Source organism: Chiloscyllium plagiosum, chromosome 2, assembly GCF_004010195.1.
Source record: "Chiloscyllium plagiosum isolate BGI_BamShark_2017 chromosome 2, ASM401019v2, whole genome shotgun sequence".
NCBI lineage: Eukaryota > Metazoa > Chordata > Chondrichthyes > Orectolobiformes > Hemiscylliidae > Chiloscyllium > Chiloscyllium plagiosum.
This window is the reverse complement of record NC_057711.1, coordinates 120,932,158-120,957,082: the sequence shown is the minus strand read 5'-3', so window position 1 is coordinate 120,957,082 and position 24,925 is coordinate 120,932,158. Positions and strand designations below refer to the sequence as shown.

General features: G+C 39.8%; 1 protein-coding gene across 1 annotated transcript in view; it reads right to left on the bottom strand.

Moving 5' to 3' along the window:
* Positions 1-24,925, bottom strand: part of cntln (centlein, centrosomal protein) — a 469,267-nt gene that overhangs the window by 29,718 nt on the left and 414,624 nt on the right. The window contains exons 25-26 of the mRNA XM_043717668.1: positions 11,089-11,277; positions 6,167-6,244 (exon numbers count right to left, since the gene is read on the bottom strand). Of these exons, the coding sequence (XP_043573603.1) occupies positions 6,167-6,244; positions 11,089-11,277 (267 nt within the window). The remainder of the gene's footprint in view (positions 1-6,166; positions 6,245-11,088; positions 11,278-24,925) is intronic.

Here is a 24,925-nt window from a genome sequence, read left to right as displayed (position 1 = left end):
GCCCGCTTGGCACACCAGCCTCATTCCTGAAGAAGAGCTTATGCCCGAAACGTCGATTCTCCTGCTCCTCGGATTCTGCCTGGCCTGCTGTGTTTTTCCAGCACCACATTTTTCAACTCTGGTCTCCAGCATCTGCAGTCCTCACTTTCTCCAAGTTGAGATAACAGGCATGGACGAGGGTCTCAGCAACCGCTGAGCTGAGGCAATTGTGGAGTTGGGTGATATTACAAAGGTGGAAATAGATTTCTGAACGATGGCTCAACTCTGTATTTTGAAGGTCATCACAGAATCAAATGCGATACCAGGATGGCAAACAGGCTGCTTTAGCGTCAGCCAGTTGTCAGGGAGTGGGATGGAATTGGCAGTGAAAGAACAGAGTTTGTTATGGGTACTGAAGATAATGGCTTCGATCTTTCTGATGTTTAGTTGCATAAAATTTCTGCTACACTAGCTGTTGGACAATAGAGTGATAAAGAGAGGTGGTGGAGAATTAGATCTAAGTGATGATTTGGAGATGCCGGTGTTGGAATAGGGTGTACAAAGTTAAAAATCACACAACACCCAGTTATAGTGCAACAGGTTTAATTGGAAGCATCAGCTTTTGGAGCGACGCTCCTTCATCAGGTGGTTGACAACCACCTAATGAAGGAGCGGCACTCCGAAAGCTAGTGCTCCCAATTAAACCTGTTGCACTATAACCTGGTGTTGTGTGATTTCTAACCTAGATCTAAGTGGTGTCAGTATGTCTGCTGCTGGGAAGGGAGTATATAAGTGTGAACTGAGAGGGTTTGTATTTCTTGAGAGAGACAAGAGGTAACAGTGTGGGTAGAGAATGATTTCACATTACAAGTGGTTCCATGATTATGACTGAATTGTTAAGAATATAACCAGCATTTAACATTTCAGGTAAAATTTGCATGGATTTGGGAGTCAACATCACATTCAAGAACAAGGGGTATGGAGCAGTTGTTCCTTATATTTATGTAGTAAACAACATGCTATTTAAAATACAATACAAAGTAACAAAAGTAGGATATAAAACTTCAACAATGCGATTCTAAGGCTTTATGGAAATGCAGGTAGAAATTGAGGACTGCAGATGCTGGAGATCAAAGTTGAGAGTGTGGTTCTGGAAAAACACAGCAGGTCAAGCAGCATCCAAGGAGCAGGAGAGTCGACATTCTGGGCATAAGCCCTTCATCAGAAAACTGCACCATCACATTCTATAGATTATTCAAATTTGGAGCTTTGGCACGATGGGTGGAATATGCACCCCCCACAGTTGGCAAGAGAGGTGGTGAGAGGAGAAATAAATGTGTGAACTGGCCCTGATGAGATACCCACCCCTTTCGCCATGTTATCAAGTTCTGGTGAAAAGGTTCATCGGAAACGTTCTTGACAAACAACCAGTCAAAACAAAATTAGTCAATTAACAATCACCCAAGAGTCTCAAGTCACTAAGTCCCCCAATTCCTTGCGTTCTCGCTGGCGAGAAAGGTAGCTAGCTTTCTGACTAGGAAACCAGGGAGGACCTGCGTCTACATTATTGGAAGGGGCCTCCACCCGCCTCAATCTGGAGGCAACTGGAAGCATAGATGGGGAGCAAAGGATGAACTTTGAAAACCACCCCGTGCCCTTTTCTCTAACATTCCAGAACCCTTTTCCTTTCCTCATCGCTGGATCACCTGAGCGTGGGCCACGGCCGGCAGTCGTAAGGTCAATGGCTACAGATTTTTTGATTTGCCAACAATTTCTGGTGACTCTAGGTACCAGTGTTAAGACTAGTGATTGGCCGAGAAACCCACCCGTACTCACCTGTCAGCTCTTGACATTGTAACTGGCACACAATTGGGTGAGTTATCACAGCAAAAGAGGAAAATTACTCCCCTCAAATCAATGTTACAGTTAAATCCATTAATACAGCCTGAAATGAATACTGCATTAGAATAAAATACAAAGACACTGACAGAAACTAATATATACTGCGTCCTCTACTGGAGTTCACATTCAAAGATTAGATTTTATAAAAATGTGGAGCGTGTGCACACGTACATCCCAATGCTACCAATACAATGTGACTTCAATGGCTTTCTGGCATTGCAAAGATGAAATCAAATTATAAAACATTAAGGCAGCAGTATGGTGAAATTCATAAACAAGAATTCACCTCCTTGATAATGCCCCTCCTAAACCCCAGAAAGCCAACACTTGATAAAATAAGTCATGCACAGTTTTACCTCAATTCAGCTTCAGACCTTACTCACATCAAGAGACTAATACCACGGACAAATTGGAATAACCAAATGTCAATTGATTGTCCTTAATCACTTGTGACAGACACAGTATTCCCGAAGACAGTATGTTAATAAAGAAAAAAAAACTTGGAAACTGATAAGAGAAAAGAAACACAGAGGTCACACCAGGAATCTCTGTGGATTTGCCTGTGATTCAAGACAGTCTCAGCCTTGTCATCAAGTGTGCAGCTTTCCACTCAGCACGGAAATATCAATAGGAATATGTTTGCGAGGTCTCTAGTGGACATTTTTTCATTCTTTCTGCATCGACAGGATTCCAAATCAATATTCAGTTCCCACTAACAAGCTGTGCACAGTCTCTGTAGAAAATATTGCGCAGAATACAGGAAGACATGGTAATAAACAGCTGTCCAGCTGTGAGGAAAACATGAATTGACTGCAAGCGAATCCCTTGGAAAAGGTCACAAAGCTATGAACCACTCTTCAGGTATTCTAATTTATTGCTGAATATAAACAACTAATAATACTGTGTTGCTTGAGCTACCTTGTTCCTACACATATTTTATATTGGCACAAATTTATATTATTATTGGAGAGATAGTAATTTTATCTATACAACTATTATGCTGAAAACAGCCTTATTCTTTCCTTTTTAAAATTTATACTCAAGAATGCGCCATTGGAAAGAATGATCCTTATACGTGTCAGATAACTGCAGTGTTATTCTACAACACATATTGCACATTGCATTTATATCTTGATAACCCTGAGAAGTTCACAAGGGAAACAGAAAGAGGCTTTGCATGGAATGGGTGATATTACACAAAACTAGTCGTGCAGTTAGAGGTAGGTTTTTAAAGAAACATTCTAAAGAATCTGAGTGATGGCATAGTGGATTTTTAAGGTAATCTAACAGGATGCTGAGTATCAGCAGAATATGAAGACTGATGCAGATTCAGAACAGTGGAGTGTGTAGCTGAATAGTTACAGCTGTAAAAGTGGACCATGATATTGGGAGGAATATTAGAGCAAATTGTAGGAACATAAGAACAGAGGCATGTCATTCAGGCTTTTAACCTGTTCCACCAGTCAGTGATATCACGGCTGATTTGTGGTCTGACTCCATATTTACCAATGGCCTTTATCCCTCAATATCTTTGCTTAATAAAAATGTATCCTTCTCAGATTTAAAACTAACAACTGATGGAATATCCACTGCCATTTATTGAAATGATTTCCAAACACTGACGACTCATTAATGCTTCCTAACATCTCTCCTGAACAGTGTGGCCCTAATTTTTAGAATATATCTCTAGCTCGAGAATCCCCAGCCAGTGAAAATAGTTTATCTTTATCTAATCTGTCTTTTCCTGTTCATATCTCTAAACTGTAATGGATGAAGAAGGGATTTATGTCATAGAAATCTCAACCCAAAGCTTTCTGATTAACTGAAATTGAGAACAGAAGGAAATGGGGAGATGATGTGTATCGAGAGGTTGGGTTTGTTACAATTTTCCCTTTTATCTTGAACACAACTAAAAAACTCACACCAGAGGAATACTTCACATTATCCCTGATGTAGTTATTTGATATACGCCACCAAGGCCACAGTGATTCTCAGCTGCTGGGGATTTACTTCTGTTCATTTCTCTCTCAGGTTAGACATGTCTTATTTAAAACTATCACTCATAGTGAAGGTTTCTTCTGGAGGTCCTCCCTCTACTGCAGATTAGGAGATTCTCCAGGCTCATTTAAATTTGGTTAATTTAATTCAGCATGAGCTCCCACCCACATTCTGCGAGGGGAACCATGAAAACTTTTAATCTCGAGCTGCTCTCTCTCTCTCTCCTGCATCCTGGCCAGTGTGGGAATTGAACCCTTGCTATTGATGTCACTCTGTATCTTAAGTCAACCACTCAGCCAATTGAGCTAACCTGCATCCCACCTGTGCCTATAAATAATGAGTGAAATAGTTATTAAAATTGCACATGTCCTACTGGCCGCCTTCAGGAAATCATTGGAACCCAAGATTTATACATTTTCCACAGGAAAGATATGAACAGATCAGAGAGGGTGCAGAAGACGCTTACAAAAACAATTTGAGGAATAAAAAACTTCAGTTATAAGTACACATTGGAGAGGTTGAGACTGTTTTCTTTGAACAGAAGAAGGCTAAGAGGTGATCTGATTGCAGTTTTCAAAATAGCGAACAGGTTAGATAGAGTAGACAGGGAGAAGCTGCTCCCACTCATAAAAAAGATCAATGAGCGAGCACATATTTAAAGTGTCTTGCAAATGACGCAAATAAAAGATGAGAAAACATTTGCCACACATTGGGAGGTTTGAGTTCATGATGCACTACCTGGAAATGTGGAGGAGGCAGGTTAAATTGAGACATTCAAGAGGGCATTGGATGATTATTTAAACAGAAACACATTGTGCAAGAGGGGAAAAGGTAAGCCATGATGGTCATTTGGACAGCCAGTGCAGAAATGATGGTCAAAGAACCTCTTTCTATGCCATAACAATGCTATAATATTTCAGCATCTTCAGTATGTTCATCAGTGATTTGTTGATCATACATTTCTTCAAATCTTATGAACTTCCCCTAGAAATTATATTCTAATAGTGGACATGGTGTTTAGGATTGTTCCAGGAATATGTCCATGGGACATAATGAATTCATTGAAAATATTTGCTAATCCTTGATCACTCAAGTGCTACCAAAATACAATTGTTTGTCTGATCTCTCAAACATATTTACATTCAGAGTCTGATCACAAGCTGTTAATCACTCCTCCCCATTCCTCCACTTAGTTTCGGCAAGGGAGAGAATGAGAGAGAGAGAGAGAGAGAGAGAGAGAGAGAAAGAGAGAGAGACTGAGAAAGAGAGAAAGAGAGATGCAAGAAGCAAAGAGATGTTCTGTTTTAATTGGTACCACAGCTGTTGTAATATTTCACATATACTTGTCTCTATCCAGTGCTATATGTGCATTTCCACAGTATTTTCATCTTAGATATACATCTTCCCAATACCCAAAGAAAATATACAAATTGACCTCTGCAGTAGTGCACTAACATTGCTGTTCTGACGCAATTCTGCAAATGTACTTCAGGATTTCATGTGATGTGGAATGGCATGAAGACAACAGCACAAATATAAGGTTTCACAATAAAATTCAGAACTTGAACTTCTGGTTGCCTTACTTTCCCCAACCGCAAGGAAGGATGTGCACAGATCGATGCATGTGGCTGGCCTTAGTGAGTTGTACTGCTCTGTAACACATGACTACCTTTGCCTCTGCATATGGTTCTATTTCTGTTACTACTGGGGATCGACCTGCTTCTACAGCTTTCTATGTGGACCAGCTCATTTGATGCAATAGAACTTTGGAAGTACCAGCCTTGTATTGTTTGATTCACCCTGCTATCAAATATCTGCACTATCGCATCTTTATTCCCAAGCAGATTTGGCATTCACAGAGTAAGATGCAACAATGAAGTCAATGTTTAACTTCGTAAAGTTTGGTTTAAGATAAATAAATAATTCAGATCTCCTTCACTTCCAAATTAGTTATGCCAGTGAAATGATCCACACATTAAAATAGTAAGTTTAAGTGAATGTGTTGTGAAGTTATGGCACCTAGACACAATAAAAATCATTGCAGATTGGTAAATTTGTAAACTGGACTGTGAAACAACACTGAAGTAATTTCTGAATAAAGTTAAAATATAAGAGTAATTTTTAAATTACATTTTGACTCAATATTCTGTATGTTGTATATTTAAATTTATGGAAATACTATTTTTACTGTGATGTTTTTCATATAAGGTGAGCTTTACATGTTTCCTGCTATTTTTAGACTACAGTAAGCATGAAAGAATTGTTTACACACAAGTTGCTTCAATACCTGGCCTTCCAGAATCCTCTGTATTTCAGCCAGCCAACACTGATCTTTCTGCAAAGCTTTTTTATTTTCTTCTGCTTCCTATAGGTAAATAAAAGATGGCATAATGTTAAGATGTTCCTTGTATTTTATTAAAATTAGTCTTATTTGTTCAATTGTCATTACATAGCAACATTACAGAAACAGGTTATTTGACCATGCAGCTCTGTACAACATGGGTTGTATGGCATTCCATCTAATTCATTTCAGTCTTTCAGCCTTTTCTTCCACTTACTCATCTATTTCCCTTTTAAAAGCATTTGAGCTATTTGCCTCAATCATTTCCTGTGGGAGTGATCTCCACATTTTAAGCAATCTCAATAAAGAACTTCCTCCTCAACTCTCTACAATGTTAATAGTAACTATCTTGTATTTATTCTGCACTGTAGCCTCATGCTGCTAGTTAAATGTGCTGCTAGGAAAGAGGTTGCGTGGTTTTAGTATATTATAGAAAGTGGAGGGGTGTCAAACATCAAGGTCGGGGCTTAGGATGTTCAAAGGTGGAGCAGAAAGTGTGGTGGTTTATTACATAGCATGTTGAAACAGCAAGAAATGCTCCTGATCTACTGAACAAAAGCAGAGCTGGAAAGGCACTTTGCACTGTCCTTCTCATCTCTTTTTTTGTTTCTGGTTTCCTGAGGCCTGGGAAACTTGTCTGGTGAAAGTAAGAATATGGCAATTGTTAGAATGGAGGTATGCATATTTATAACAATATTTTAAAAATCAAATTGCTTCTACAGCAGATTGGTGCCTGTTCCTTGTCCCATTTCCATCATACTGGAAGATGGCAGGTTGGGTTCCTGTTTCATATTTTTTGCACTTGAACATCTAACATGATGACAAACTCCTTACTTTTGGAAGTTAAGATTCAGCTCCTGATTTCCCTGTTGAAAGCATTCCTAATTTTTAAAATATCTATCAGATCACCTCTAAATCTTCCCTTTTCTAAAGCAAAAAGCCCCAGTGTGCTCAATCTTCCATAATGTAGTAGCTGTAATACCTCAATTTTGACATAATTTTGTCAAACATTTTATGTAGAAACTGATGGAAGATGAATTATTCACTTCAAAACCTGAAATTATCTTACAATAAAAAACTAACAATAGGAAATGAAAATTTGCTCACATTAAAATTACTGCTGTAAGATCAAATTATTACTTCGCACATTATTGGAGTTATTTCAGAAGTGTAAAACAGGTTTATTGCGCTGTTTACAGGAGACTCATTAAAAAAGAGTTTTCTCCTTTTCTGGTCTTAGATCTCACTGTGGTACAGATGGTCAAGACTGCTTATGCATTCATAATGATCCATCTGCTCTTCGTGCAGCAGAGGGAACCCAGTGCTCTACAAGGTACACATGAAGAACACTACTTACCACAGCACAAGCATAATCAGCATTTCAATCAGACAATCAGATAAACACTCTCATGAAGGAAATCCCCATAGGTTAAGAAGGAACAAGGTGAGACATAGATTTAGATTTTTATTCAGAATTAGAGTATTATTGTCACATTTCAGCAAAGGAACCCACCACTGCTAACACTCTGGAAGGGGGACCAATCCCAAGAGCCTTAGTGATGAAAGATTAGGGATGCTTGGTTGTTGATGAGGAGCCAACAGAAAACCAAGCAGAGACACGGAAGATTTACAGCCATAGTTTGTGGGTGAATATGTAACAGTGCAAAGTGGAAGCAGTTATCCAAATACAAAACAGTCATCTAACACAGCTGAGGACTACAGTATCCCACAGCAGATTATACAGTAAGAATTGTAACAGTGTCAGCAATCATCTTTCTCATAAGTTAATGGTTTGCACTATGGTGGGCAACTCTGTGTTAAGCATCATATGATGTGCTTCAGGGGTTACAATCTAGTATGCAGTTTCCACCACCTTTGCTGCAAAGGCAGACAATGGGCTAAGAAGATATATAACTTGCTAACCTCTGATTTGTGTGTCCTCTTCATGCCAAATAGGGTTTCTGTTTGCCTCTTGCAACACGCTTCTGAATAGTCAGCCTTCAGAAGTCACATGTGCCTCAGTTGTCAGTTTTAGTATCAACCACCTTTCTATCTCACTTGCAGATACCCTTGTAGTAGAGGTATGGATAAGAAAGTTGTGACCACGTGGTCAGTTTTCTGCCCAGAAGGTCTGTGGGTATAAAGCCACCAACCACCTGATACATGTGGCCAAACAAGTGCAGAGGTTGTTGATTGTATGCTGATGGAATTAGCTCATTCCAGGTCCTCTGAGTTGCTGACCCTGTCTGCCAAAGGTTGCTAAGATGGGAAATGTTCAGCTTTTCTCTGCTGCCTAGCAAATGTTGCCCAGGTGATTTGAGGGTTGCTAGCTCGGTTGATATTCATTATTCATCCCTAACTGACCTTGAGAAAGTTGTGGTGAGTTGCATCCTTGAATCACTGCTGTCCATAGTGCACTAAGTACACCTTAGAGTGAAGTAATGGTGAAACAGATCAAAGTAAGGATGATGTGTGGTTTCGAGGGGCACATGTGATGCTCCAATGCATCTGATGCCCTTGTCCTTCTATGTGGCAGAACTCTTAGATTTGATGTATGCTGTTGAAGGTTGTGCTGAGTTACTTCTGTGCATCTTATAGGTGATACACACTTCTGTCACAACTCAGTGATGGAGGAAGTGAATGTTGAAACTGATGGATGGTAGGTCAATCAAGTGGAGGGTTATGGGCGGGGAGAGGGTCAGAACAGTCAGGTAGTGATAGGTGAATACAGGTGGTGGATACGACCTGGTTGGTTAATGGAAGGAATGCATATAATTGGTAGCTAGAAGGAAGGGTTGGTAGGAGGAATGGAAGGGAGGAGGTGGAGCTGTAAAGGGAGATGGGGGTTGGGTGGGAAGGTTATTTGAAATTGGAGAACACAATGTTGAGTCATATGGGCTGCAGGCTGCCCAGGCGGAAGATAAGCTATTATTCCTCCAATCTGCAGTCTGATTCACTGTAGCAATGGAGGAGACCGAAGATGGACATGTCGGAGAGGGAAAGGGAAGGGGAATTGAAATAGGCAGTGACTGGGAGGTCAGGCTGGTCCTTACAGGCCTGGCTGAGAGGTTCGGTGAAATGTTTCCTTAGACCACATCAGGAGCACTGGATGCAGTAAACTAGGTTGGAGGAGGGGCAGGTGAACCTCTGCCTCAGGTAGAAGGACTGTGAACAGAGGTGAGGGAGGTGGTATGCCAGCAGGTTTTGCATTTTTACTGTTGCAGGGGAAGGTACCGCGGGTGTTAATGGGGAGAGTGGCTCAACTCCAGGCTGAATTGGAGCAGATCATCAACAATTGAGGGGAGCTGTGACTTTGACAATAACCGGGATGGATGGTCCCCACTTTTTCTGAGCACAAATCTTGCATCAACAGATGACATGGTTCAGTGATGATGGCCCAGGACATCCTTAATCAGCACCTGCACTGTCTATCAGACTTACAAAAAAATTACAGAGGAGCTATAGATGTAGGATCTCATCATTCTCCTCTGTCTACTTAGTGGATCTTTACCTGTTGCTTCCCCCTCTGCAGGCTGTGCAGCACCATTGGAGGTTGATGTCTTCTTTACGCAATTGTAATTGCTGTCTCTTTCTACACAGTCTTCACAATTAAAACAAGGTCACAAGGGCACTTCATATGCTTTATCTGCTGGAATATGCATTGCAGCATTATTACAGCATATGAAGATGGTACAGAAATGTTGGTTCTTTTTGTTTGTACTTTTAGTTGTTTACACACCAACACCTCCCCCACCTCCCTCACCGCCCCCCCCCACAACTTCCCACAGTAATATCTTCAGTATCCCTAGGTAACTAAAATGCTGAAATGCACACAGAGCACTTGCATTCTTACAAAGAATAATTCTTGCATAGCAATAACTAGAAATTGATGACTCTTTATCTACCTTCATGTTCAGACAACCCTTGGGAGACCATGGTATAAATGCTTTAATGAAAAGACTATAGCAGCTTTATTTTTATTATTCGTTGAAGGGACATGGGTGTTGCTGGCTAAGCCACAAGTTATTGCCCGTGCCTAATTGTCCAGACAGCATTTACCAATCAACCATAACGTGTCCACAAAAAGTATTTGAGCAAATTATTCCATTTAAGGAAAGCTAGATGATGAAGAAAGGAGTAGGCTACGTCATCAAATGAGATTAAGAAAATACAGTGAGAGAAGGCTGGAGTCACATGTATACTAGACCAGGTAAGAACAGCAGATTTTCTTTCTTAAAGGACATAGGTGAACCGGATAGACTTTTCTGATAATTGACAATGATTTCACAGTCTAGATTTTTATTGAATTCGAATTCCACCATTTGTCATAGCGGGATTTGGACGCAGGTCTGCAGAATATTACTTGGATCTCTGGAACATCTGTCTAACAATAATACCAAGATTTCTGGCAATGCCGCCAGAATAAGACTTCAAACTGGACCATACAACAACTGAGGAACAAATCAAATGTGATGCAAAGAATTAATCATGTGAAGGCCGTAGTAGCAGCCACCTTAATTCAATCTGCTAACTTGTAGTTAGTCAAGTTTTCTGAGAGCTCACATGGGACATTTGTAGATATACGTGCATGTGTTGAAACTGAACAGTTGCAACTAAATAATGCAAGATTGGCAAATAGAAAATAACGTAAGCTGTAACTTCACAAAATGAAAGGACAATGCTCTCATATTCAAAATCATATATACTCACTAACTTGATGTAACTCAGTACTGAGCTTTTCATCCATATGGATATTCTCAATCGTTTGAACATTCATGTGTCTTAAAGGAAATCACAATTTCCATCCACTTGATATTCACTTGTAATAACACTTTTATTTAGAATAGGTGTGCAAAAATATTTCTTACCACTTCATCCTCAAGATTCAAAATATCTTGCAAATCACTTTGTGAAATATTCAGGATGGATGCTGCCATGGACTGGGCTTTGTTAATAGACTCTTTTGAAAGACCTTCATGGCTGATATGTTTCACCTTTGCTCTTTTCAATTGGGTTCTTCTGTCTTGAATTTCTTTGCACATCTCACTGGCTAAAGTCTGTCATTAAAAATAATCAAAAAGTTATTTATACAGGAATGTACAATTTTAAGTGTTGAACTGGAAGTTCAACAACAATTTGCATTTAACAAAATGTCCCAGAGACAGAAGGAAAGAAGTCGAGGTTAGGTGAAAGGAGATACTCTTAGAATAAAAAGGTGTTTTCAAATAGATAGGTCTTAAGGAAGACTTAAAAGGATTGAGAGAGAGAGAGATGGTACGGTGAGAGTAGTTGGAATGTGGAATTTGTATCCACAGGGAGTATTTGAAGCAAATAAATCCACTTAAGGAAAACTAGACGAGGAAGAAAGGAATAAGCATGTTAAAGAACGAGATTAAGAAAATACAGTGGGAGAAGGCTCCAGAGGAGCATAGTGACCAGCATTGAGCAATTAAACTGAATTGCTTGCCTCTGTCCTGCACATTCAGTATAATTGTAAGTAAAGCCCTACATTCCAAATTTAATGCTTAATCTTTTAATTGCTTGTTTGCATCAGTAGGCAAAAAAGATACTTAACAAATACATTTTTGTCTTGGTCTCAGACTTGGCCTCTTAACAAATTCACCAGAAAAATATGAATGCTTCTACATTTTTATTATATGGCTGCTCAATATTTTGGAATATTACCAAATGAAGTGCCAATACCAAGTTACTTCTTTGCGAGAGCTTTGGAGATAACAGGATTAGAACACAGAAGCATAATTCTGTCCTTTCTTTTAGTATCGTATTCTGTCCTTGTCATTATGTTGCTGCTATAAATTCCTGCATTCACATACATCATGAAAATTGTCCATATAAATTTGTCACATTTTAATTACACATTCCAAGTAAGGAGGGAAGGGGGAAAAGAAAGGCAATGATAATGAAAAGGAATGGTAGGCATTACAGCCAAAGGCTTGGACTGGACTAAACTGGAACAGACACACAGATAGGCATGTCAAGACATAACATTTAGGTGGTGGCTCACCACCAAATTCCATGTCAAGAATTATTTCATAGACAGTGGTAGAATGATGACCCATTGTCATTCTTGCTCTGAATATAAATTGATTGAATGTAGGAAATTGACCCAACTACAATAGATATTTGTATAGGAATTAATGTGTAGTACACTGTTCCAAGGTGCTGCAAAGGAATGTTACTAGTCATTATTTAATATTGAGCACATAAGGAGAGATATGATAGGCCACCAAAAGCTTTGTCAAAAGTGTATATTTGGATAAGTGGAAAGCAAGGTAGAGAAGTGGATGATTTTAGGCAGGAAATTCCATATCTTCAACTGTTACAAAGAAACAAAGAAAATTTGCAGCCAAGGAAGAGGCCCTTCAGCCCTTCAAGCTTGAGCTGATTCAAATCCACTGTCTAAACCTATTGCTCAATTCCTAAGCCTATCCAAATCCACTGTTTAAATCTATCACCCAATTCCTGTATCCCTCTGCTCCCACCTACTCCCACCTGCTCCCATCTTTCCCGATGCACCTTAAATGAATCTACCATGCCTGCCTCTACCACCTTTGCAGGCAATGCGTTCCAGGCACCAACCACCCTCTGTGTAAAGTACTTGCCGTGTATATTCTCCTTAAACTTTTCACCTCTCACCTTTAACGTGTGACCTCTCGTTCTTGAATCCCTTACCCTGGGGAAAAGCTTATCTCTATCTTCCCTGTCTATACCATGATTTTGTAGACCTCAATCAGGTCCCCCCATAATCTCCTTTTTTCTAATGAAAGCAATCCTAACCTTCTCAGCCTCTCTTCATAGTTAGCACCTTCCATACTAGGCAACATCCTTGTAAACCTTCTCTGCACCCTCTCCAAAGCAAACACATCCTTTTGGTAATGTGGCGACCAGAACTGTACACAGTATTCTAAATGTGGCCGAACCAAAGTCTTGTACAACTTTAACTTGACCTGCCAGCTCTTATACTCAATACCCCGTCCAATGAAGGCAAGCATACCATATGCCTTCTTGACCACTCTATCCACCTGTGCAGCCACCTTCAGGGTACAATGGACCTGAACTCCCAGATCTCTCTGCTCATCAACTTTTCCCAAGGCTTTTCTGTTTACAGTATCGTTTGCTCCAGAATTAGACTTCCCAAAATGCATTACCTTATATTTGTTGAAGACAACAAGGATCGATTGATTAAAATCAAAGAAGCTGGAAAGACCAGAATTGGTGAATTGCAGGTATCTCAGAGCTATAAGGTTGGAAGACATTAGAGAAATAGGAAGGGGTGAAAATAAGCATTTGGCTTTGGCTGGTCAGGGCTGCATTGGAACAACTAAAGCCGAAAGATTAAAAAAATCATGGAGGGCTTTAGTGGAAATGAAACAAGATGGAGTGGATGCACAGTGGCCAGTGGTTTGCACTGCTATCTCACAGCGCTAGGGACCCAGGTTCAATTCTTGCCTCGGGCAACTGTCAGTGTGGAGTTTGCACATTCTCCCCGTGTCTGTGTGGGTTTCCTCCGGGTGCTCCGGTTTCCTCCCACAGTCCAAAGATGTGAAGGTTAGGTGAATTGGCCATGTTAAATTGCCCGTAGTATTAAGTGCATTAGTCAGGGGTAAATGTAGGGGAATGGGTTTGGGTGGGTTGCTCTTCGGAAGGTCAGTGTGGACTTGTTGGGCCAAAGGGCCAGTTTCCACACTGTAGGGAATCTAATCTAATCACTCAATAAGATAGACTGATGTTTCTTGAGAACAATCAGCCAATCCTTTCATCTGAAGCACACATTTCAATTTTCCATCACTCAAGGGGCTGATAGCAATTTTCAGTCAGATAAGGTTTGGCATATAATAAACATCAATTTTAAAACAAAAATCCACAGTAAAGCTGTACGTTGACAGTTTAAATAATAAAAATAACAATCACAAAGTACCAAGTAGCAGAGCCATTCAAAAAATATGATGTTGTCTTTTTTATTTAAGAAACAGAGTAAAAAGGAGACAGATTAGACCCAAAGTCCTCATCACAGGGAAAGGGGTGGGATGAGAGCTGAGCTAAAGAGTTGGGTTTAGGTAACACCAACACGTGTGTTCATCTATTGGCAGACACTATGAGCTGGCCTCAACAGAACTCATATGACATTAGATGAATATGGGGATGACTGTGAAGGCAGCAGGACCACTTTTTTATCTGTTGAGGCTCGAGCTGTCCAAGTGGGTGGATGTGTTCTGTTTCTGTAACTCTGGTCTTGCTCCACAGTTCACTCGCCTATATTAACCCCTGTCCTCCTTTAGGGGGCCATCATCTGCAGGGGAGGATGATGACAGCACGACCAAGCCAAAGGTAAAGAGAATGACAGTATGGTGGCAAAAGGTGGGGACGAAGGAGAGAGAGAGAGAGAGAACGCAGCCATGGGCTGATGAGAACTGCAACTTCCAAAATTCACCAAACTATGAAAACAAAAGAGAAGTTCACAGCTCCTCCAGTTATACAGTGTTTCTCTCCCACACTTGCTGCAGATAGACTCACTGGTGACTCAATGGCCTGTGATTAGAGGAGCAGCTCCTTGCTAATCTGTCGCTTCTACCTACTGGTCCGCACAACACTTTGGAAGTCATGCAGGGCTGGATTCCGAGCCCCCACGGCACATGCTGGACAAGCCAGCTGTAGATAGTATAAACTGACAAGCATACAGCTAAGATTGGAAACACAGGTACATAAGGTATCACAGGTGTGAAATTGTATCCTAAGCTTATGCCCATACGCAGTGTGCTACTGTCTTCCTCTGAATTCACTTCCTTTTACTTATAGCACATATCTGATGATTCAAGATCATCTCTTGTTCAATTTGAATAAATTATTCAGTAATTTGAATTAAACACATGCATTAAAATAGTATAGCTATCCTTTTATGTACGATTCCAATTATCCTTCAATTTGAATTTTTATGTATTTCAATTACATCTTCAGTTTTTTTTAAAACAAAGGTTCGTCAATTTATTCTGTTCACTGCGCCCACGCTCTGCTGGGATAGTATTGTCACTGTGGATCAGTGGTGCTCCCCAGTGTTTCATTACTTATTCAACTTGCATTTACGACTAGGCAAATTAGGAACAACGATCGAACTTTAAAGTCGAAATGGCTGACAAAGAAAGTCCATGTCCCATTAGAATGCTGGTTTGGCAGGAACCTTCTTAAACAAAAATTTAGATCGCAAACTGTGGGATACTTATGTACAAGATGCATAATTGAAACTTTACAGCCCAAATCAACCTCCAAAATAATTTGTTAAATTGCAGGAAGCACAGAAGAAAATTTGCATATCATTTTCAATTTTCAAAAATGCCATATCAGTTCACACAGAGATCAAAAAAGTATGGCGCTGGAAAAGTACAACATGGAAACCAGCCCTTTGGTCCAATGCATCCAAGCCAAACAGATATTCTAAATTAATCCAGTCCTATTTGCCAACATTTGGTCCATTTCCCTCTAAACCCTTCCTATTCATATACCCATCAAATGCCTTTTAAATATTGTAATTGTACCAGACTCACCACTTCCTCTGGCAGCTCATTTCACAAGTGCACCACCCTCTGCACGAAAAAGTTGCCCCTCTGGTCCCTTTTAAATCTTTCCCCTCTCACCTTAAACCTATGCCCTCTAGTTTTGGAATCCCCTACTCTGCGGAAAAGCCTTTGACTAGTCACCCTATCCATGCCCCTCATGATTGTATAAACCTCTGTAAGATCATCCCTCAGCTTCCAATGCTCCAGGAAAATAGCCCCAACCTATTCAGCCTTCTCCCTATAGCTCAAGCCCTCTAACCCTGCCAACAGTCATTTGAATCTTTTCTGAACTCTTTCAAGTTTCACAACATCTTTCCAATAGGAGGGAGAACAGAACTGAACGCAGTATTTCAAAAATTGCTTAACCCATTGTCCTGAACAGCTGCAACATAATTTCCCAACTCTTACACTCAATGCACTGACCAATGAAGGCAAGCATGTTAAACACCTTCTTCACCACCGTCTACCTGTGACTCAATTTTCAAGGAACTATGAAACTGCACCTCAAGGCCTCTTTGTTTGGCAACACTCCTGGTACCTTACCATTAAGTGTATAAATTCTGCCTTGGTGTACCTTACCAAAATGCAACACCTCATTTATCTAGTTTATGTAATTTAAACTTCATCTGCCACTCCTTGGCCCATTTGCCCACCTGATTAAGGTTTACATGCACAAGTGAATAAAACAGTGTCAAGCCAGTAAAGAAAAGGATTGAAGAGTTGGATTAAAAAAAAACGCTATTGAAGGAGTGAGTTTGGGGAGGGAAGCTTTACTGTTAATGATGAGTTGAAGGGAGTGCAAAGACTAATCTAAAGTTAAATTCCAATTGTGATCACAGATCAAGTTCATTCATGGTTTGTTAGTTTTCAAATATTAAGGCTTATAATTACTGCACACCATAACATACATAAAAGGCACATATGTGGCATAACATCTGGAAAAGGTGTGTCAGGACTGCTAGCAATATGTTAAAGACTGTTCTCATTAGGTGGAGTAGACATATTTTTAGACATGTGTGAACTAAGCAGAACTATAACAGTTTCAACAGCCTACAGCACATTAGCCTTGTTTCTTTGTCTTACTTTATTGATTGAAGTAATAATTTTTCTAAGAGATACTGCAATAAATATAATTAAAACTTGACCACATTGTATTCCTACATTAGTCTGTGGAGAGTTCACAGGGAGATGATATTCCCGAAGCAAACGGCTTCCTTATTCTTGTGTTGTTCACTCGGCTTAATGACAGTTGCCCCAAAGCAACTTAAACCTGGCACTTGACAGTAACTTCCACTCTTGACAACCTTGTCTAATAATTCTAATAAAATTTTGACCATAGGGCACGTTTTAAACTACTGAAGTTTAATACAGTGCTTAGGATGACAGTAGCATCAAAATGCTGGTCTGTCTTCCCAAATGAATGTGTGGTAAAGCCAACAATTAATCTTAATAATCATTTGTAATTAATGATTTAATTGTGAGCTCAGACTGTTACTATGATAAAACAGTTGCATTGCAGTGCTAGGACTTTTTATATAAACAGTCTTAAGCACATTCAAAAACGCTCACTAACTGTCAAATCTTCTACAGAAGGGCCTTGAGCATCCTTTTCATCAGTTTCGTACTCCGAACATGCAACTCCAATTGCAAGCCTGTATTTGTGACAATGAATAATTTTTTTTGAGATGTGAAAACTTAAAAGATCTGCAGAGATTTGGCAGTGCCGGTGCAGGATATAGCATTCATTAGTCTATCTTGATGCCACACTTATATGTCATTGGAAGGCTGTCATTAATGGTTCCAAAATGTGTATTTTTTTTTATCAACAGGCATCCTTTCAATTCTGATTATGTTAATACATGTCTCATTGTCAACTTCTATTTTTAAGTAATTTTAAAAATATTCAAGGCCACAGAAAGTCAAGATTACTGTTTGATGTTATGGGTGATTGGGGACAGGAATGGATGAGGAAAATATGGCATTTGTGGTGGTGACCAAGATTTCAGTCTTCTCAACATCTGGAAGGAAGTGAAACTCACCTAAGATTGGATATCAAGCTACATGAATGTCAGAATTCCAGATGTCAGAAACTTTGACTGAAAGAGTAACTGGGTATCCAAAATGTTTGTGCAGATGCTAATCCAATGTCTGAAGGTAATGCAAGGGGTAACATGGATGCGAAGTAGAGATTACCAAGGATAGATCCTTCAGGATTCCAGAGATAACCCAGGTGGGGAGAAAGAGAAACTATAGCTGGAGATAGGCTGGTACAACTCGATAAATGACAGTGGAATCATACAGGAGCAGACCCTTTGACATTTACGGGAGAAGGTGGAATGATGTGGTCACTGTGAAACATTACAGTTAGGTTAAAGAGATTGAGCAAATTAATGCACCAAAGTCAGAATAACAGGATGTCATTTGCAACTTTGGTTAGGGCTATTTAAATCTATTTAGACGAAATCTATTTGGAGAAATCAAATACAGAATTACAGAGAAGATGGGCAGTAATTCAAGTCCAGGCAAGTTAGTGAGAAATTAGGAATGAATGATTCTCTTCATCGCTGATTCACAGGAGCAGCAGCAGCAAGATGCAACCACCTACAAGATGTACAGGAGAAACTCGCCAAGGCTCCTTATACAGCACTTTCCAAACCCACAACCGCTATCATCTAAAAAGACAACACCAGAAAATACTTGAAAACACCACCACCTGCAAGTTTCCCTCTACTTGCCATCCTGATTTGGAAATATGTTGATGCTCCTTCAGTATTGCTGGGTCAAACTCCTAGAATTCCCTCCCTAAGGCATTGCACCACACCACAACGCAGCGATTCAAGAGTGCAGCTCATTGCCACTTTCTCAAGCGCAACGAGGGATGGGAAATAAATGCTGGCTGAGCCAATAACATCTACACCCCACGAGTGAATAAAAAAGCTACATGTAAAAATGCACAGAAACAATACTAAGTATATTTATCCTGGCCCATTATGAGTTTGTTGAAATGCTTTATGAGTTATTATTGAGCTGTGAGTAGCACAGTGACATTTAAAGCTCCAGTTTTCATTTAGAATTATTCCTTCATTCCCATCCTTGGATACACTAGATTAACTTGTTTGTTGAAGTCACTTATTAGCAAGGCCATTATGTGCCTAGGTGTCCTTGGAGAGGGAGCACACAGTGCCCAGAGGTATTTTCAAGGCCTTCCTTGGCCAAGAGATGCCGCAGGAGTGACAGGTAATTTAAATTTGAATATTTGATTTATGTCATAATGCTCCTTAAGGTGGTTTAATTTCTTATAATTGGTTTAATTTGTTCTAACTTGCTTAATAATAGCCATTATGGACTACATGCAAGTACCAAAGTTTTACTACAACTCATGGTTACTAAAGCTAACTTGGTAATTCACATTGCCTGTTCTAACATAGAACATCCTATACAATTAGAGAAGGAAGGCAACACACAGATCATTGCCAGAGAGGATACAAGGGTGGTTTAAGACTCAGAGATGGTGCTAAGGCAACTAAAAGTTCACATCTTTTCTATCTTTCAGTAATTCTCAGTGAATATACAATGGCTAAAGACACGTGTCGTTAGAATGTGATCAACATTGTCAAAGCTGCTTCAAGTCTCTCCTTTGACTGAAAGTCTTATGTGAGAGCTGTACTCTATATATAGCTACTATTACCATTCCTTTCTGAATCAGCTACAACTTCGAGAAGCATGAATTTCAGAAATTGCCATGAGTAGGACTTTGCAGTATATATGCTCAGTCTCTCCATCCCTCACAGTCACCAGCTCAATGGAATCTATACTGGGGCAGTTCCATTAGACAGAATCAGAGAAAGGCAGATTACCTTTACTTTGCAGATGAAGCTCTCCTTATGCCTGAGGACAGGTTCTGATATCACAAAGGAAATAACAGGGATACAAGACATACTGCAAAGAAGATCATATTTAATTCTTGATGTAATAGCTTTTTCTCACTAAAGTGCCTCATTTAAGTATTTCAGTCCAATTATATTTGACATAAAAATACAAATAGTAATTTGAAACTTCCCACTTCAACTCTAGCAAGAATCTGGCAGAATTCACACTAAAAAGGCAGAGAATTGGTTGCAAAAGATAGCTATTGTTTCTAGGATCAAATGACACCAATTGTGAGGAGAACTTCAACACTGTTAGTGCCTCCATTCTAAGAAGGTCAACACAAAGGACATGATTGGAAATGATGTGGCATCTAGCATTTGTGACTTTGTCTCCCTTGTACAAAGCATGCATTGCCACTGAAATTGTCAAGGAGTTCTCATCCTTACTACCTTAATGGTGCTATCAAATAAAGGAAAAAGCTGACTGGTCTGCAAAATATAAAGAATTGGAAAGGGAGGATGGAAATATGAAGCAAAAAGCTAAATCAAATTATCCGTCAGCATTTTAATAACTTTTCAGACTTCTGAGAGGCTTCGCTGTTCTGAAAAGAAATCTTCCTATCGCCAACCCGCTTTACTGAAAAGCTGGTATAACCTCATTCCTGAATATGACCTTTCTCAATGTCAAGATTCATTCTGGTTCTCAGCTAAGTTCTATTACAGACACAAAATTCAATATTGGATCTACCTCCTTCCCTGTGTCTTAGAAGAAATTATCCTCTGTGCGACTTGTCAGAACAACATATTTAAATTTTAAAAGAGTCTTAATACAAGGCATTCTGAAAGTGACAACTCTGATTTTTAAAAGTATGCTAGCATTACTGCAAACAGGAAGAAATATATATTTACACATACAATTACATACATTAGGTCCTTTGTGGATATCTGAACATGTATTGTTGAAAGGATTGCTTTCCTAATCATGCTTAAGAGCACAGCCTCAGATTACTTTCTAACTCTTTATTCTGCTCGCAAATAATTTCCAAAGTCATGATGTATGAGAATAATGATCAAATTTTAGTAAAATGTTCGTAGAATCCATTTTTTATTATCTTTAATGCATGAGATTACCTTCCTGCTCATATAGACAGATTCTGCTTTTCCAAGCACAGAATGTGTCAGATGATACTGGCTGATTAGTTCTTTTGCACATCCAAGTCCTGAATCACTGAATTACCCACTTTCCCTTTAATGCTACAGGCATTCTTCATTGCAAATCACAAGTTGCCTGAGGTGCCTTTCCTCAGGCAATAATCTGAGCTGTTGTGCACAGTCTGTATGAGATTCTCTGGGCAGGTCCAGGAGGAGCATCCATGAAGTGTTACAAGGCCATTGAGCAGAGTCAGATGTCAGGCACCAACTGAAGCTGCAAATAAATGTTTGAGCCCAGCAATCCTTTCAAAGCTCCATTTCTTCATGTTGCAGAGCTGGAGCGGATTTGCCTTCGATTAGTCCAATGTTATTACCTTCCCACAAAGGAATCACGCTTCCATTGAGGTGTTCAATCTGGCAACTCCCTTAATGGCTCAGTTATTGAAAAGAAGAAAGCTTGCAGGCGAGAGTAATAAAGCACAGTTTTGAGGTCTGGTGAGATATGGAATGATCTCTAGAACAGAAGGGGCAGTTTTGAATTTTTTGGATTGTGGGAAAGGGCAGTCAATGCTGTTTAGTCATACGCATAAATGATAAGTAAGCAGGATTCAGTGAGGGAGATAATGTTTGTTGAAAATTAGAGAAAATGTAGCAATTTACCAACCCTGAATACAAATTCATAAATTAATGGCTTTTGGAATAAGGGTTATGGAAAAGCATTATAAATCAGGGGGGTGTACAGATTTTATTTAAATTACATGTTAAAATGAAGCCATTTTATGCTTCAGTAATTTGCTTTATACATACCCTTTGGATGCTCATCTTAAATGTTCTAATAACTTTTTTTTATACAACATTTAATGTAATAAAACACCCCAAGGTGCTTCAGAGGAAGTATTATAAGACAAAATTTAAAACTGAGCCATATATGGAGATACTAGAAGGGGTGAACAGTTGATTTTCAGGACCTGTTAATGGAAGAGAGAGAGGTAAAGAGTTGTGGAGGTTTAAGGAGGAAATTTCAAAGCTTATGGCCCAGACAGACAAAGGCATAACCATTAAGGGTGTGCAATTAAAATCTCAGATTTTCAGATTTAACTTGGAGGAGCATAAGTATCTCAGAAGGTGATAGGGCTGATGGGGATTACAGTGATACAGGCTATAGACTGTAAAGATGGATGAACATTTTGAAATCAAAATGTTGCTTAACTGGGAACCAGTGTAAATAAGAAAGCACAGAGGTGATGGGTGAATGGGACCTGAATATAAGTTAGAACATGACCTCAACTTTACAGAGGATAGAAAGTAAGACGATGGTCACAAATGCATTGGAATGGTCAAGCCGAGAGAAAATAAATGCATGGTGATAAGCTCACAGTAGTAGACAAGCAAACACCATTCGTGCAATTAGACTGTGATTGCACAATGTGACATTACATGGAAGATAACGTGGACACAGTCATTTATAATGAGGAGAAGGTGGACACAAAAGCGACTGGAATCATGTTAAATGTAGCTCAGATGTTGTGGCAATTGTTACCCACAACCAAGACGAGCGTAATCATTTCAAAGATTAATGAAATTTTTCTTAGTAACTTAGAGAGATGGAAATGTGATTAATTATGCATAGGAGTATGAAAAGGAGTATCTTAAATCAAAGAGATCATGGTAATATTGAGTTATACAATGGATAAGAATAAGTAATATAGAAGGGAATAAACTAGACTGATCAGTAGTAATATTTATTATTAGAGTTCATAATTTAGAATCAGTTTTACTAACTATGGAATTTGAAAGTACTAGATTTGGATTTGAAATGAATTATGAAGGAACAGGAATAATTCATGATTGAAATTCACTCAAATTTCTAAAACAGCACTATCTAAACCCACAACCATTACCATTTGGAAGCACAAGGGCAGTAGATACATGATTCCTGCTTTATGTTTATTGGCTGCCTTTAATAATTGAAGCAAAAGAGTCGAATGTGCTAAAGAAAATTTGTTTTGAGCCAGAACTGGGTTAAAATATTTTGGGACAGAGGTTTGTGGCCTGCCTGCTCCACCTGACAGCTTTATTTCCTCAAATGTTTCATTTGGCCATGCACCCAAAATGCACTAGTGTGCATTCCTGTTCAATGCGCTTCGTGGTCCATGTGCTCAGATAACTATCTGGAGTGCTTTCCACCCGAAATTCCCAACCAACTATTTCTTGGATGTTCAGTAAATTTGCTCAGCCTGGGTAATGTAGCCTAAGCAACTTGGAAAAGGAAATATTGACGTGGAGGAGGATATGGTAAAGTGCAACAAGTGATTAAGAAAACCAACATATTTTTATTCTTTCACAGGATGTGGGTGTTCGTGCCTAAGCAAGTATTTGTTGCTCATTCCTACTTCCACTTTACAAGGTGTGGGTAATCTGCCTTCTTGAATACTGCAGGTGCAGTGGTGGAGGGTATCATTATTTAACTTAGAACAAAGAAAATTTACAGCCCAGGAACAGGCCCTTCGGCCCTCCAAGCCTGAGCTGATCCAAATGTATTGTCTAAACCTGTCGGTCAATTCCTAAGCATCTGTATCCCTCTGCTCCCCACCGACTCATGCATCTGTCCAGGCGCATCTTAAATGAATCTACCATGCCTGCCTCTACCACCTCTGCTGGCAACGCGTTCCAGATGTCCACCACCCTCTTTGTAAAGTACTTGCCACATGTATCCCCCTTAAACTTTCCACCTTTCACCTTGAAAGTGTGACCTCTCATTCTTGAATACTTCACCCTGGGAAAAAGCTTGTCTCTATCCACCCTGTCTATATCCTTCATGATTTTGTAAACGTCAATCAGGTGCCCCCTCAACCTCTCCTCATAGCTAGCACCTTCCATACCAGGCAACATCCTCGTAAACCTTCTCTGCACTCTCTCCAAAGCATCCACATTCTCTTGGTAATGTGGCAACCAGAACTGTACACAGTACTCTAAATGCGACAGAACCAATGTCTTGTACAATTTTAACATGACTTGCCAGCTCTTATACTCAATACCCTGTCCAATGAAGGCAAGCATACTATATGCCTTCTTGACCATTCTATCCACCTGTGCAGCAACCTTCAGGGTACAATGGACCTGCACTCCCAGATCTCTCTGCCCATCAACCTTTCCCAAGGCTCTTCCGTTTATTGTATAATTCGCTCTAGAATTAGACTTGCCTAAATGCATCACATCACATTTGTCTGGATTGAAATCCATCTGCCACTTTTCCGCACAACTCTCCAGTCTATCTATATCCTCCTGTATTCTCTGACAGTCCTTTATGCTTTCTGCTACTCCACCAATCTTCGTGTCATCTGTAAACTTGCTTAACATACCAACAGTGCCCTCTTCCAGATCATTTATGTATATTACAAACAACAGTGGCCCCAGCACTGACCCCTGTGGAACACCACTGGTCACCTTTCTCCATTTCGAGAAACTCCCTTCAACTACTACTCTCTGTCTCCTGTTGCTCAACCAGTTCATTTTCCACCTAGCTAGAACATCCTGCACACCATGTGACTTCACCTTCTCCATTAGTCTTTCATGGGGAACCTTATCAAATGCCTTACTAAAGTCCATGTATTTGACATCAACAGCCCTTCCTTCATCTATCAACTTGGTCACTTCCTCAAAGAACTTTATTAAGTTGGTAAGGCACAATCTCCCTCGCACAAAACCATGTTGCCAATCCCCTATAAGCTCACTCCTTTCCAAATATAAATAAATCCTATCTCTCAGTACCCTCTCCAGCAACTTTCCCACCACCGACATCAGGCTCATTGGTCTGTAGTTATCCGGAATATCCCTACTACCCTTCTTGTACAGAGGGACAACATGAGCAACCTTCCAGTCCTCCAGCACCTCACCTGTATTTAAGGATGCCACAATGATATCTGTCAGGGCCCCAGCTATTTCCTTTCTCGACTCAGCAACCTGGGAGAGATCCCATCTGGTCCTGGGGATTTGTCCACCTTAATAACCTCTAGCCTACCCAACACATCTTTCCTACTTATGCCAACATGATCCAGACTAATCAAACTTCTATCTCTAATTTCAACATTTATCATGTTCCTCTTCTCAGT